The sequence below is a fragment of the Trichoderma evansii genome (assembly GCF_050947405.1).
Source record: "Trichoderma evansii strain SZMC 28006 chromosome Unknown GGI43scaffold_25, whole genome shotgun sequence".
NCBI classification, from domain to species: domain Eukaryota; kingdom Fungi; phylum Ascomycota; class Sordariomycetes; order Hypocreales; family Hypocreaceae; genus Trichoderma; species Trichoderma evansii.
In genome coordinates, this window is record NW_028145181.1 from 190,528 (window position 1) to 205,050 (window position 14,523).

At 50.6% G+C, this 14,523-nt stretch overlaps 4 protein-coding genes across 4 annotated transcripts; 2 read left to right on the forward strand and 2 right to left on the reverse strand.

Annotated features, from left to right (window-relative positions):
- The first annotated feature begins 1,288 nt into the window (after positions 1-1,288).
- GGI43DRAFT_415432 (hint-domain-containing protein) lies at positions 1,289-4,143 on the forward strand. The gene is made up of 2 exons (XM_083207148.1): positions 1,289-1,422; positions 1,572-4,143. Exon 2 carries the CDS (start codon positions 1,755-1,757, stop codon positions 4,029-4,031), a length of 2,277 nt encoding a protein of 758 aa, XP_083056665.1. The 5' UTR covers positions 1,289-1,422; positions 1,572-1,754; the 3' UTR covers positions 4,032-4,143.
- A 109-nt stretch (positions 4,144-4,252) lies between these two features.
- On the reverse strand, positions 4,253-8,350 carry GGI43DRAFT_425441 (Thiolase, N-terminal domain-containing protein; the record flags this gene model as incomplete). Its single annotated transcript, XM_083208511.1, has 2 exons — positions 4,253-5,493; positions 6,667-8,350. The coding sequence occupies 2 exons, from the start codon at positions 8,348-8,350 to the stop codon at positions 4,253-4,255; spliced, it is 2,925 nt and encodes a 974-aa protein (XP_083056666.1).
- Positions 8,351-9,575: 1,225 nt separating this feature from the next.
- GGI43DRAFT_415434 (uncharacterized protein) lies at positions 9,576-9,796 on the forward strand. Its single transcript, XM_083207149.1, has one exon. It carries the CDS (start codon positions 9,606-9,608, stop codon positions 9,762-9,764), a length of 159 nt encoding a protein of 52 aa, XP_083056667.1. The 5' UTR covers positions 9,576-9,605; the 3' UTR covers positions 9,765-9,796.
- A 316-nt stretch (positions 9,797-10,112) lies between these two features.
- On the reverse strand, positions 10,113-14,402 carry GGI43DRAFT_415435 (L domain-like protein). The gene is made up of 2 exons (XM_083207150.1): positions 12,096-14,402; positions 10,113-12,040 (listed from the first exon to the last, which is right to left on the reverse strand). The coding sequence occupies exons 1-2, from the start codon at positions 14,001-14,003 to the stop codon at positions 10,415-10,417; spliced, it is 3,534 nt and encodes a 1,177-aa protein (XP_083056668.1). The 5' UTR covers positions 14,004-14,402; the 3' UTR covers positions 10,113-10,414.
- Between the last annotated feature and the right edge of the window lie 121 nt (positions 14,403-14,523).

The window sequence follows — 14,523 nt, forward strand, 5'->3', positions numbered from 1 at the left end:
GCTGCACAGAACACTTTGGCTATCTCATAGTCTACTGTACGGCATATTGATGCAAACAAAAGGATGACTTAGGCACATGTACATACCAGTGATGATTAAAATTCACCGAACTTGCAGTTACAGAATAATTGAGACAGAATAGTCGAGCTTTGAGTGTACATGGAGAATGCCAGATTCAGTAGTAGATGCCATTGTAATGTTTCTGCTTTACTGTAGCGCTTTATGAGCTATAGCATAGAGAATATTTCACTGTCGTATATGATTAAGTGAGTAGAGTGATATAATTGGCTTACTGGCAGTATCAGGCGGCTGCCAGAGCCAGTAGTAACAATGGTTGCACAGATACATTCAACCACTACCAGACTCTACCTTGAGTAAGTATGCTTTTATTGGCAATTCAAAACATGATATATCAATTTATTTCCGAGCGAGAGCAATTGCATGTACATCTGTCTGCCTTGTCTGCTTTGTTTGTTGGGTCACTATCAAGGCCGTAGTCAACATCAATTGATCCATGTACTTCAACGTTATTAGTGGGGCAGCAAGGACAGCGACCTTGTTACAGTTTAATAAAAGAGAGCAATGTGCAGCAATCAACGCAACATACATGTACTCCTAGGGTGGTCAACCATGGGTAAATAAGGAGACAAAAGATCGTCAAATGCACGAAATGAATGCTGCGCAACAGCCGACTTTTACTTTAGGCATCAGCATAATTCAGATCCCCTGACGTTAAACGAGATCCCCCGCTATTTATTCACAGGGCCTCGTGGCACACTCTAGTTGCAGCCGGCAGCCGGCTGGAGCTTTGGCGCTTTCCTTGGTCGTTAAGTGGCTGGGGCTGTGCCTCCCAAGGCATCTTTGCAGGCAGACCCGAAGAAAGGCGTAATTGGTTCATCGACTTTGATCGTGCTGCCAATGTCTTACTTGGGCATCTATCTGCTGTTCAGTCGGTAGATGTAGTAAGCTGAATAATAACTGAAAGAGAACATAATTTATAGCCAATTGTACTGTGCCTCGTGCAGCATCCGATGATAGAGCCAGCGCATCTGACAAGGCGAGATTCACAACTCTATGAAAGCACGCCCAAGCCAACACGATTGCTTCAATGCAGAACAGAACAGCGCCACCCTTTGAGCTGCCGATCAGCCGCTTACTGGAAATCAATCAGATGGCATCATACGAAAAAGCCACCCTTGTTTTTCCCTTTTTTGACTTTTTCTCTTTGTTGGCCCTTGGCATATGACCCTCTTGTTTCTTACACGATGCCCCCAGTCGGCAGTGCCTTGAAACAAGGGGAGTAAGATACGTGTATGTGCCCATATTGAGCGAGTTAATTCGACTTGCTAATTCCAACTTGGCTCCTGGCAGTCTTGTCAAAGAACTTTACCAGGCCAAGACAGGTGAATGAGCCCGACAAAGGTGAGTTGACCGCATCTAGCGTAGGTAGCCGCAATGCCTCCACTTTGTGTACGGCCCAAGTGGATGGTCTCGAACATAGTCCCTGGGGCTGAGGGAGAGTTGGAACTAAGCCCAGCAAGATGTGGTCACCAGCTTATGGCTTCAAGCAGGCGTCCTCACTCTGCATTATAAGTACGGCAGTTGGGTACCTTAATTGACATCATGTGTCAGAGAACGAATTCTTTCATTAAAAAGACATCTGTCATCATCTACCTACTCCCCTAAGGTGATCTTCTTCTGGGCCATTTTCATTTTAATCAACAATCCAGGGGCCTCAACACATCATCGCAGCCATGACCAATCTCAATAAGCAGGCCCAGGCGCCTGGAGTGCCTGTTATCCACGTCCAGCAGCAAGAACTGCCCATCCGTGAGAACTCTACTACAGACACAGACGCAAAGGCTCAGACCTCAACACAACCTCCTCCTTATGATGCTCACCCCAGCCCAATTGATCTACAACTTCATCACATTGCCTCCAAAGATGCCCTTGTTGTCAAAATCCAACCCCCCAAGGCACCGCTAAAGCCAATTAACCATGTAGCTTGTGATGTGGTGCTCGTCATCGACATCTCTGGCAGCATGTGCTCGTCTGCCCCAGTGCCTGGCGAAGGCGAGGACACTGGTCTTTCAGTCTTGGATTTGACCAAGCATGCAGCTTTCACAATCATCGAAAGCATGGATGAGAGGGATCGCCTCGGCATTGTGACTTTTGAGACCGAGTCCAGAATAGTTCAAATGCTGGAGCCCATGACAGACGGCAACAAGGAACAGGCACGCACGAGAATCAGGGCCTTGAAGCCAATGGGCTCAACCAATCTCTGGCATGGCATGCTCGATAGCATTAAACTGTTTAAAAATGAGGAGGATAGTGCTCGGGTGCCAGCCATCATGGTCCTGACAGACGGCGAGCCAAACCACATGTGTCCTTCCCAGGGGTATATCCCAAAGATGAGGTCCATGGATCCGCTGCCCGCGACCATTCACACATTTGGATTCGGATACAGCCTTCGATCCGGACTGCTAAAGTCTATCGCCGAGTTCAGCGGCGGCAACTATGCATTTATTCCTGATGCAGGCATGATTGGAACTGTCTTTGTCCACGCCGTGGCCAACCTACAGTCTACCTTTGCAACCAAGGCTTCGTTGGAGATCAAATACGCATCCACATTGGAGATTGAACAGACACTGGGCGATGCCGTTGACAAGCAAGCCGCCATCGACGCCGACAAGGGACAAATGCAACTCACCATTCCCTTGGGAAATATCCAGTACGGACAGTCACGCGATCTCTGGCTTCGCCTCAAAGGCATTACACAAGAAAAGCGAATTTCAGACTATGCCATTGAAGCCACTCTCACCTTTGAAGAAACCGAAAACTCGCTTCCCAGCTTGAGCTTGGCCCGCCTCGGTGACAGCACAACTGACGCGGCGGCGGCTCTGTCCACCGATGAAGCGGGCTACCATGAATCCCGGGCCCTCGTCTGCAACTTCATTTCGTCGCTATTCCCTCTTGGAACCGATGGAGAATATCGGGCGCTCACAGCCACGGATAAAATAGACGAGAAGCGACTAGAATTAGCACAGCTTATCAAGACTTTGCCTGGGCGAAATCTCGCTGACGGATGGAATAAGTCGCTCATGGAGGATCTCAACGGCGAGCTACCCAGAGGACAGATCAGCCTCGCCATCTCTACGCCAGAAAATTTCTGTAAATGGGGCCGACACTTTTTGCCATCCTATGTCAATGCCCTGACGCGCCAGATCTGCAACTCCTTCAAGGATGCAGCGCCCCTTCAATTCGGTTCCCAGAGTCCCCTCTTTATAGCATGCCGCGATCGTTTAGACAATGCCTTTGACAACATTCCCGCACCACCACCATCCAGAGTCATATTACGTCATAATGGAGGAGGTTATAGTGGCCAAACTTTCACCGCCGCTCCCTCTTCCATGGCGAGATATCGAAACGCCTCCGGAGTGTGCTTCGCCGGTTCGACTCTTGTAGAGCTCGCATCTGGTCGAATCACAGAGATACGGAAGCTGAAGCACGGCTCTCGAGTCAGTACGCCTCTTGGTCCTAGAAAGGTGCACATGGTTCTCAAGTCAAAGGTATCAAGCGAGACACTTTACCGGATTGGCTCGCTGCTTGTCACGCCCTGGCATCCCCTTTCTATGGACGGCAAGAACTGGGATTTCCCGGCCAACATATCGGATGCACCGGTTCTTTACACGGGATTCATCTACTCGGTGTTGTTGCAGCCTGACGGAAGATCAGATTCTCACGCCATTCGTGTTGGCGGTGTCGCTTGGGGCGTTACGCTTGGACATGGCATCACTCGAGGCATGGATACTCGGGCTCACGAGTTCTTTGGCGATTATATGAGAGTGAGGATGGGGCTGCTGAAGCTCCCAGATGCAGGCAGAAAGGGTGTGGTCAAGGGACAAGGCATAGAGCGAGATCCGGCCACTGGACTTGTCAGGGGATTTCGGAGCATGGCTGCAAGTGTAAATGCACCAGCTGAAAAGGTTATTTCTGATTCTATCAGAGAGAATCCATTATTCACGAATTAACGCCGACAAAAGAAACGAAGCGAGAAGAAAATCGATAGTATCAGGTACTATTAGCGTAGTTTACGAAAAAAGTAGCAAGCAGAAAAAATAAATCTATATGAAATCTAAAAAGCCTCACTTTCCAGCACGTAACTCATAAAACAAACTACCAGCCTGTCTTTTTATAATATCCTCTTTTCATCTCTTCCTTTCTCATTCTCTCAATATACATGTTTAACATTTTACTCTCGCACAAACACTCCCGCCATACCCATACCCGTTCCAATACACATGCTCACAACACCCACCTCTCCACCATCCCTCTTCAATCCATGCATCAGCGTGCTCGTCATTCTCGCACCGGTAGCACCCAGGGGATGTCCCAGCGCAATAGCTCCTCCATCAGGGTTTACACGGCCCTTCTCCCACGCCTCCATCAGCCCCAGCTTACGCAGACAGTAAACAAACTGGCTCGCAAAAGCCTCGTTGAGCTCCCATCGGTCCACGTCCTCCGTCTTCAGACCCAGCTGGTTTAGCAGCTTCGGTATGGCAATAGCCGGACCGACACCCATCTCATCCGGGTCACAACCAATCGTCGTTGCTCCCACAAACTTGCCCATGATGTGCGAGCCAAGGCCCAGCTCTGTGGCCGTGCTTCGCTTCATCAGCAGCGTAGCCGCCGCACCGTCTGAGATCTGGCTCGAGTTACCTGCCGTGGACTTGCCGTCCGGCTTAAAGGCCGGCTTAAGCTTGGCCAGCTTCTCAGCCGTCACACCATCTCGAATACCATCGTCCTTTGTTACCGTAATGATTTGCTGCTCGCCCACAGGCTGGCCCTGCTTGTCAACCTCCTGGAATCTCGTCGTCACCGGCACAATCTGCGAATCAAACCATCCACTGTCCCTCGCCCGCGCAGCTCGGATATGCGACTCCGCAGCCACCTGGTCCTGAATCTCCCGCTCAACGCCGTAACGCTCGGCCACGTTCTCAGATGTGATGCCCATCGGCATGACGCAGTCCCGGACATGCTTGTTCGGCGAGTCCCGCAGCTCGGGCCACACGTCCACCGGCACGGCCCGGCTGCCATAGTTCCTCGTCATGCTCTCCATGCCGGCACCAATACCTGCATCCATGATGCCCGTGCGGATCTGCGCCGCTACTAATGAGATGCTCTGCAGCGATGATGCGCACGCGCGGTTCGCTGTGAACAGGCTTGTGGAGTTGGGATAACCTGCGTGGTTGAGCGCCATGCGCGCTGCCTTGGAGCCGCCCAGCTCAGAGAGCACGACACCCAATCCCACGTCCTCAACTACGGCCGGGTCCATTTCAGGAACGGCCTCGCGGGTTGCCTTGAGGACGGAAGCGAGGAGCTCCTCTGGATAGGCGTCCTTGAGGCTGCCCTTGTAAGAGCGACATACTGGCGTGCGGAGGGAAGAGAGGATGACGACGTCGGTAGGGGCCTTGGTAAGGATGGCGGCGAGCCCTTTAGACATGATGGCGGTGTAAGTGTGTGTGTGAGGTTTTATATCAAGTTGAAGTATGTATGTTTAAATGGTCTCGGTATATAAGAGGATGAGATGCGCCGAGAAAGCACAAGTAATATTAGATTCCAGGTGGTTATTACTATTACCTGTTACCGGTATAGAACAAAAGTAATAATAAAAGGTACAAGAATAGGTGTACAATGAAATAAAATAGAAAATGGAAGAATGGAGAACAGAAACCAGGTAAAAAAAGAGAGAGAAATGGAAGAAATATAAGTCATCACTCACTAACTCTTACCAATTCGTCCCCATGTTCCGAATTGATGCCCTTTCCTCCCCGCAGTGCCACCCTGGGCCCCGCCCATATCCGCCGCGCGCTGGCAGTTGCTGTCGGCAATGGGGTCGGATTCTACCCCGGAGTATCCCGTACAGGTGCATGCAGTGATACAGTATCAATTTTATTCATACCAAAGATTTTTTCCAATTTCTAGTTACACATGCATGCACTGTAATATTACATTTTATTATCCTTGGTTTGGATTAACATAGATATAGCAATAGGCATGTACCTCAACCTGTTGCGCTCCGAAAATGCGATGCCATTGAACTTTTCTGTGGAGTCTTGATTCTGGAGGCTCCGGAAGATTCACCCGGCCGGCTATGGTTGCCGCACCTCTCCGTACATTGCCGGCTAAGATCTTATCCATTAACGCTTCTGTTTTCACTCGGTATGCTCTATCGATAGTTGAACGACAATATTGACTTGACTCTTTTTTATTGCTGTTCTTCTTTTCACTCTATGCAGAGTATACATCGCAAATGCTAATATAGTCCCCAACCTGAACTGTACTGTGCTGTTCCGTTTGATCTCAGCCCCCCCAGTCTCCCTTATCCGACTTCTTTCCGACAACGACGACCGCATCCGGCTTCATTCTTTTACCGCTCTCAACCATCGTCAAGTATCAAAACAACACCAGCTCAAACAAATGTAGTCATCATTCATCAAAAAGAAGAATAAGCCAACCATAAAACGCAATAAGCAAAGACTTCCAGTCACGTGCCGACTGGGGGGATATCTCTCAAGTAAATCGCTTCAATCTGATCTGACATGACCCGACTTGGTCTGCATTTCTCTCGTCCTTTCTACTAGTATTGAATGCCCAGTCCGACACGGCGGCCATCTGATGCCGCTCCACCAGCTTTCATCTTCTTTTGTGGGCTGTCCGCTTGAGTCTCGCCTTCAGCAGCTAGCTTCCGCTTTTCAGCCCCAGCTGCAGTTTTGCTTCCAGTAAAAAGCTTGGCGTGCATGGCTGCAGACTTCTCTGCAGGCCCCTCCGTGGTATCTAGAGAAGGCGCCCCGCTATACTCTTGGCCAGGGTATTGGCGCAGCATCTTGGCCGCTGCTCGACTCGCCTGACTATCATAGACTTGCTCTTCGTCATCTTGTGAACTGATTGGCCCCCCTGCTGGAACATCTCCAGACGGCTGTGACAGCGTCTGTACTGCTTTTACTGATTCTATAGCTTGCCGAGCAAGCTCTTCATTGTCCTCCATTGAGATTGTGCTTTCTCGTCTTCTTCTTCGTGATTGCCGCTGAGAAGGCGGAGTTGTAGGAACAAATCGTCGCTGTGAATAGCGAGATCTCGGCTCCGTTTGCGCCACGAGATTTACTGACGGCAATAGGCCGCTGTGGTCTCCACGCAAATTATGCATGGGAGTAGTAGGAAGTGATGACATGGACTGGGCATTGCGTTGGTGCCTCCTAACCAGCCGAGAAGCAGGTCGGGCCATGACCATGGGTGTTGATGGCGCACTATTGTTGTTGGCCGCTGCGTTATTATTTTCCTGTGTCTGGCTCTGGCTCATTGCCTCTAATAAGGCGGACAGTCCATGCTCCCGTCCATCAGTCTCTTCTCGGTGTATAGTGCGAGACGCCCCGCGATGCTGCTGTGGTGTCGATGTTATCCCGTGCTTAGGTGTCAAAGCACCGTGAAAGATGCCACCGGGGCTGCACAGCATGTGAAAGTGCTCGCGGTTCTCCCGAATTCGGTTCAGTAGCATCTCCCGCTCCTCTGCGAGAGATATAGTCTCCTCCTCCTTCTGTTGGATGACCTTCTTGGCCAGCTTAACTCTACGGCTAAGGGCCTCGTTCTCTTCCACTGCTGATTCGTACCACATCTTCATCTGTAGGTACTTGTTCTGCAGAGACTCTGATGCCGAGCTGAGCTCCCGCTTCGCCTGCCGAGAATGCTCAGCCATGCGCAAGGCGTCCACTTCGCGGCGTATCATGTCGTGTTCCACTGCGGCACGTTTTGACTCCTCATCCGCTTGTAAACTCAACAGATTAAACTGTAGTTTGTGGTGGGCAGCTTCCATCTTCAACTTCTGATTCTCGGCAATGCAGGTCTGCAGCATAGCGCGAAGCTCGTCCGCTGAAGCCTCGAGCAGCTGGTGAGGTGCTGGCGGTGTGAATTCGGGTTCAATATCTCGTCCACGCATGGTGTTTAGAATGGTAGCGGGCGGCGAAAAGAGGGCCGACTGCTGAGAGTTGGAATAGGCACGTCTGGAGGCGCCATTGCTCGCCGCAACCTGCGTCGAGGGCGGCGGGGTCATGGACGATGGAATAACTGTAATGGCTGGCCTATCGTCGATGACCTCCGTTTTGAACGACTGATTTGGGTCAATTGGCGATCCCGGGATCTCTGTGGACGGTAGTGTTGTTTGGGACAACGGCGGAAGTCCTGTTTCTTGAGGAGTCGATGGGTTGACAGCGGCGAAAGCGAGGTCCTCGACGGTGCCAGCTCCCGTGCCATTGACGCGAGGAGCGTCCACGTCCATCTCCGAATCAGAGGCCATCGTAGATGTAGTAGCCTGTGTAGATAGAATAATTGTTTCGAGAGGGAGATTGAGCGGGGAGAAGGGATTGCGTGAAGCGGGCAGACGATATCCAATGCGTTAAGCTTCCAGATCTGTTTCCTTCAAGAAGCCCTGCTCGCGAAAGATTCCAAGGGAGAAGGCGTGATATGTGGATCCCGGTACGCCTCGGCCTTCTGTCGCCCAGTCTCCCTTGGCGCAAGGGCAGTTCGAAGGTCTCGTGGCTTGCGTTACGCCGTGAACGAATGACGAAGCTGCTGGTCCCAGACGGCGCCAATTCACGAAGTGCTCGGCGGTGCAGCTGCAGCGTACGGGTCGGTCAAAGTCTGCGTGTATCGCGTCGAGCCGCGTCGATCCTCCCTCGATGTCCGTGCTGGGAGTGGAGTGGTGGAAGACGAGAGGTCGAGGCTGCGAAGGGGGTCATGGGTTGAGGCTTTGTGAAAACGAGGTGGTGGTACAAGTAAGTAGTAGCACCATTTGGCTGCCGCCAGTCAGAAGCGCCGATTCACAGCTTGTACCTCGTACATGGGTACCTGCACCAGGCACGGGAAAAAAACAAATTGGAGAGGCTGGCTGGGTTACCATGGCCACTAAGCCTACCTCGGCCTGCCTAGCAACGGCGAGCTGACGCAAGGCTGCCGAGTTTGTAGCCAGCCGAGATTTACCCTTCCGGCAGTCTTGAGGATCTATAACGGCTCCAGCACTTAGTATAGAGTATTAGTGGGCAAACGATTCTAGTTGGTGCCATCATTATTAAAGTCTCTTTTTATTAGCTCTTGATGCCATTATCAATTCCCAGCTATGATTATCTCGCATGTCTTCTGTATATAGAAGAGAATCGTAATTTCATGATTACCATAATCTTTCCCCGACCTCTATAAAGTAATTCTTACCCTGAATACACTTATGAATAAGGACAACAGAAACATCCACCCACCAGAAGACAAAATAAAATAAAATAAAGTCACGCCTAACTCCCATTCTCATCTCTCCAATTCATACTTCTTCCATGCTCTTCCTCGGCCACAATAGTTGCGCTTCCTTGCCTTTTGTTGTCCACCGCTTCACAGCACATACCACTTTTCTTGCAAACAGAATCGGCAGTATTAACGGCCAAAACACCATGACGAACACCCACCACAGTACCACCATTGCCTTATCTCGGCGCGTCCCCTCTGAGTCGAGATACCATTCTGGAATCCATCTCCCTAGCTTTCCTCGCCCGTTGATACATAGAATGCAGATGACCCCAAAGAGCAGCCATCCGGCTATAGAGATTGGTATGAGCACTCTGACAATTGCATGTGGATCGTATGGTGTTCCTTCGCGGCTTAATTCATGCTCTGTATTTGTGCTTTGCGTGACGTTTGATGACGGGCTTCGCTCGAACTTGTAGAGACTTGTGGAGCTGGGCGCCGTATATCTTGTGGTTGTAGAGGCCATCATACGGAGCGTTGCACGAGTATAAATATGGAGGTCTCTTCGTAAAATCAGAGATGATATTTGGATGTTGATATTTGCTATCACTGATGGATTGTTGAGTTGAAACAAATCGAAAGCTGTTGCTAGCTGGCTATTCGTTCAGAAAAAACTAGATATTTCCTCTTGGATAACGCCTTCCTCGCCATGGCACTTGAGCAGCACATATCAAGACATAAGTATTTAGGTTAAGCTCTGCGTTTATAAGCGGCAATGGAGATGGTAATCGCGTTCGTCGAGCACTTTCCAACAGAATCACGAAAAATGGGTAAATAGATAATTAATTCAGTAATTATGTTTAAATAGATATATACATTACGGATTATGATATATATTTTGCAAACTAATGCAAGCCCATGCGGTATCTATGCTGCCAGTTCCAACCAATACTCCGAGTGTTGCTCTGCCTGCACACCCGATCCACCAATAATAACAATATACAGCCCTACCCTTCCAAAGGAGAGACCAAAAAAATTAAGTAGCAGAATATATATAGTACATGACCATAACGTAAAATGAAACCAATAAAGTTACAGTTGACGGAAAAAAACATCACGCGCTGCGAGTTTAGTCCAGGTCAGAGTCATCGTCACCGTTTTCAGCCCTCCACTCTTCCATCTCCTCGGCTGGAACTCGTCCTCGGAGCCATTTCATAGTGGCTGCGGTCCCCCTCTCCAAAATATTCCACTTGGGCACCTTGAATCGATTACCCGTCACTTCAAGCCGCTCGAGCCCATCTTTCCCACCCAACAGGCCGAGCCGGGGATCCAGATGTCCAATGTCATTGCTCGACACATCAACAACTTTGAGGCCCTTGACGGCAGCTGGATCAAGCTCTGTTAGTTGGTTGTTTGACGCGATGAGAACTTTTAGGCTGGGAAAGCTCTGTTTCAGATCGAGAGGAAGGGTGCTCAGCCGATTGAGCGAGACGTCAATCTTTTCCAGTGCAGGTGCTTTAAGAAATTTTGTCAACGGACCTAGGCTGGTGATGGTATTCGAGCTCATATTCAATTCCGTGAGAGCTGGTAAGCTCAGTTCTTCTGTCAGGTAGGCCTCGCCCGCAATTTTGTTATGGCTCAAAGACAGAGACGTAAGAGTTTGCGAGAAGAACTGCAGGGATCCGGGGAACGCACTCAGCAGATTATGATGAAGCTGTGCCTGCCTTATCTGGTAACTCCTAGAGAGTTCGGCGCACATTTCCGGGCTCAATGAAGATGACTCGGTGCGTGAACGGTCGAGGAGTCCGCCTGAATTGACCGGCCAAGTCTCTCTCACCAACGTCTGAGCCCGCGATCTAGCAGGTGAATGCGGCGCTGATGTTGGAGGTGTGGCAAAATCATCGTCACCTTCTGATCTGCTGTCTGCATCGTCGGCATTGATTGTGGTCATACTATCCTGCTTCTTCTCAATGTCAAGCTGGCTTATCATGGCAGTGATGGGCTCCTGACCGGCTGGCTCCTGGTACGGGGGAGGGGGTTCCAGCCTTGTCGATAGCGCCTCCTTGATCTCATCTGTCGAGGCCGAAGCGAATTTCTTGTCACGTAGCGGGTTACCACTGAGACGGAGCAAAGTGAGGCTGTCCATGCGAGAAATCTCGGGCGGAACTACACGGATATCATTGCTAGAGAAATCTGCTTGTCGTACTTTTTCGAGACTAGTAAAGCTTAGGGGAATGCTGGAGATATTGTTCGTGTCCGCTGCAAGGGTCAAAAGACTTGTCCATGTGGACATATCTGGGAGCTCCTGCAGCCGATTCATAGAGAGGGCAAGAGTGTGAACAACAGGAAGGTTGATCGAGGTATCAGCAGGCACAAGCCGCATCAACCTGTTGACCGAGATATCAAGAGTTTGGAGTGTCGGTAGAGAGCCAATGGGTTCTTGAATAAGAGTTCCTGAAAGCTGGTTTTTCTTCAAATCAAGCTCAGTCAGTGGCAATTTCGAAAGTCCCTCGAATGGAAGCGATTCAAAGCTGTTTTCGCTCAAGTTGAGAACACGCAGCCGAGAAAGGTTTTCAATGTTGGACGGCAGGGCCGAGAGCTTATTTCCGTGAACATCAAGAATCTCCAGCGCATTCAAGCTAGTGAGGCATGGGTTCAATGGTCCAGTAAGGTTATTGTTTGCAAGTTTGAGATCTCGGACTGCCGTCATCTGCGCGATAATTTCAAAGCAGCCATTTTCTAGGCGATTTGATGACTAAAAAGTGTGAGCAAATGATTCCGAAAAAAACCAAGGCCACGGAGATACTCACCAGATTGAGAGTGGTCAATTGTGTGAAGCGGCGGAATCCCATAGGAATTGCAAGCAGCTGATTGCCATGTAAATCGACCGTCTCGAGCCCTCCAAACATATTACCACGACCCTCTTCATCGTCCTCAAGCTCTTCAAGGCTACGGTCTGGAAACATGGCGTCGTCCAGCGTCTCTAACTCATTATCCGCAGCGATAAGCCTGGTCAACTCCACACTCTCTGCCCAGCTCCCACCAGCGCCAATGGACTCCATGTCGTACATTTTCATAACATCGCTGGGTATCTCTTTCAGCCCTAAAGCTGCAATATTCAGCTTACCGCTTGTTCTTGCTGCTCCTATTCGCTGTTTCAAGACCTTTTCGCCAGCATCTTGGCCCTTGTTCAAATTGAAAGGATCTTCGAAAGCTGCATCGTAGTTGAAGCCACTATTTGAGGGAATCGCCGCCATATCGTTAGATGTCGATACTGCACCAGGCGCCTGATCTTGATCCTTAGTTTGCTGCATAGCCGCCCTTTTAGCCGCCTTTGCTTTGGCAATTTGATCTCGAAGAGCTGTTGACGACTTTTGAGCCGCCTGGTTCGACTCAGCCGGGGCTTCTTTTGCTGCTGAAGCAGGTGGGGCGATGGTACCATCCCAGGATGAGGCACCGCTTCCTGAGGCACCGCTTCCTGAATTGTCACCGGCATCCAGGGCTGCTTTCTTGGTAAGACCGCGGACAGATGCTCTCGGCTTTAGTGGCTTGGACGCTGGCTTCTGAACTGTCTTGGCCGGCGTTTTAACTAGCTTATCTGGGCTTGGGCTTCTGAATTCCGGCATAGAAGAAGATGGTTTCGAGGTTATCCCAGAAATACGGCTGGCTGGACGAAGTCTCTGTGTACCGTTGGAGGCAGCGCCTGGAGTTCTATCAGGAGTACCGTGAATAACCGAAAGAGGCCTTTTGAAAAGATTGGCCGATGACATTCTAGGATTCGAGAATCCTGAATCATCTGCTCCGCCGCTCGAACCTGGGCGCGACGGATGCCCTGCAGATCCACCGGAAGTATAGCTGGAGCTTGGCCTTGAGACAGAACTCTCGGCTCGCGACATGGGCCTCCCTGAATCAAAGAATGATGATGATGACCCTTTTCTTAAAGCGGGAGAAGAAGGCAGCTGTGAAAGAGTTTCAATGGTGCGATCAGAAAGCGAGGGTTTCGGTGCATTAATCTGGGGCGCGTCTCTCCTCGGGGAGGTGGCCGGGGACAGAGGCGAGAGAGCTCGAGGTGAGAGAGCTTGAGGTGAGAGGGCCCGAGGTGAGAGGGCCCGAGGTGAGAGGGCTCCAGGTGAGAGGGTTCGAGGTGAAAGGGCGCTAGGTGAGAAAGCCCTGGGTGAGAGAGCCGGGGATTCTCCATCTTCGACTTGATGTGACAAGGCTGCAGAGTCATTCAAATATGAGGTGAGCAAGTCGTTAGACGCTTCTGTAGAATCCTCCTCTCGCTCAAAATCAAGCTTGCTGGACTCCGATGGTTCTGCCCAAGACTTATACTGCGCCGCTGGGGCGTTTGTAACAGTGCTCCATCTTCGGGATTCAGATACATTTCGTATGGGCTTCGATACCGGAGCTGCAGGTTTCGGGGCAGGCGTGCGAGTCGAGTTGGAACGAAGCTGACTATTGGACGTAGAGTTTCGTAAAGATGACTTTCGTTCGCCGGTGGCGGCATTGGCAGAGGGCCGCAACTGGCCACGGGAAGTAGAAGCCCGAAGCTTTGGGTTCTGGACATCTCCCGCCAGACTATCACGGGATGGTCTTGCGCGAAGAGATGACGTGGAACTGGCAGCTGGAGCTGGAGTTGGAGGCTGGACTACAGAGACAGGGCGAGGAAGCCGAGAAAGGCGGGGGATGCCGCTGGCTCGTCTCTGGGAGTTATCCATTATACATCAGTCGTTGGTTAGAATCCGTTTCGAAAGCTAGAATTGAGAGTGGCCTGTTGAACTGGGGTGAGTTTCGGGTGTCGATGGATTCGATTGAGCAAGGGCGAGCTGCGTTCCGTTGAGGGGCAGAGCCGCTTGAAGCTGGGTTTGATGTTGATATTCGCTTAAAGCGGTGGGTGTCGAATTGGAATGTAGCGAGTGTAATCGTCAACAAATGACGGAATCGTTGAGCAAAGCGAATTCTCGAAAAGGAGCGACCAAAGCAAAAATCCACAAAGCGCGACTGAGGAGGAAAAAAGAAGAGCCAGATCTCAGAGCCACCAAGACCGTTTGTAATAGATGACCCGCGTCGTCAATTAGAATATCCTAGTCAGGGGAGTGACAAGGAGCTACCTATCACGTGGGGTTAATTTATCAATGCACTAGAAGCAGCACTACTTGGACTAGGCCACGGGAGACGAACAGCGCTAAACGGGCTTGTGGCTGCCCGGGAGGTACGAGGCTACAGGAGCCACGAGGT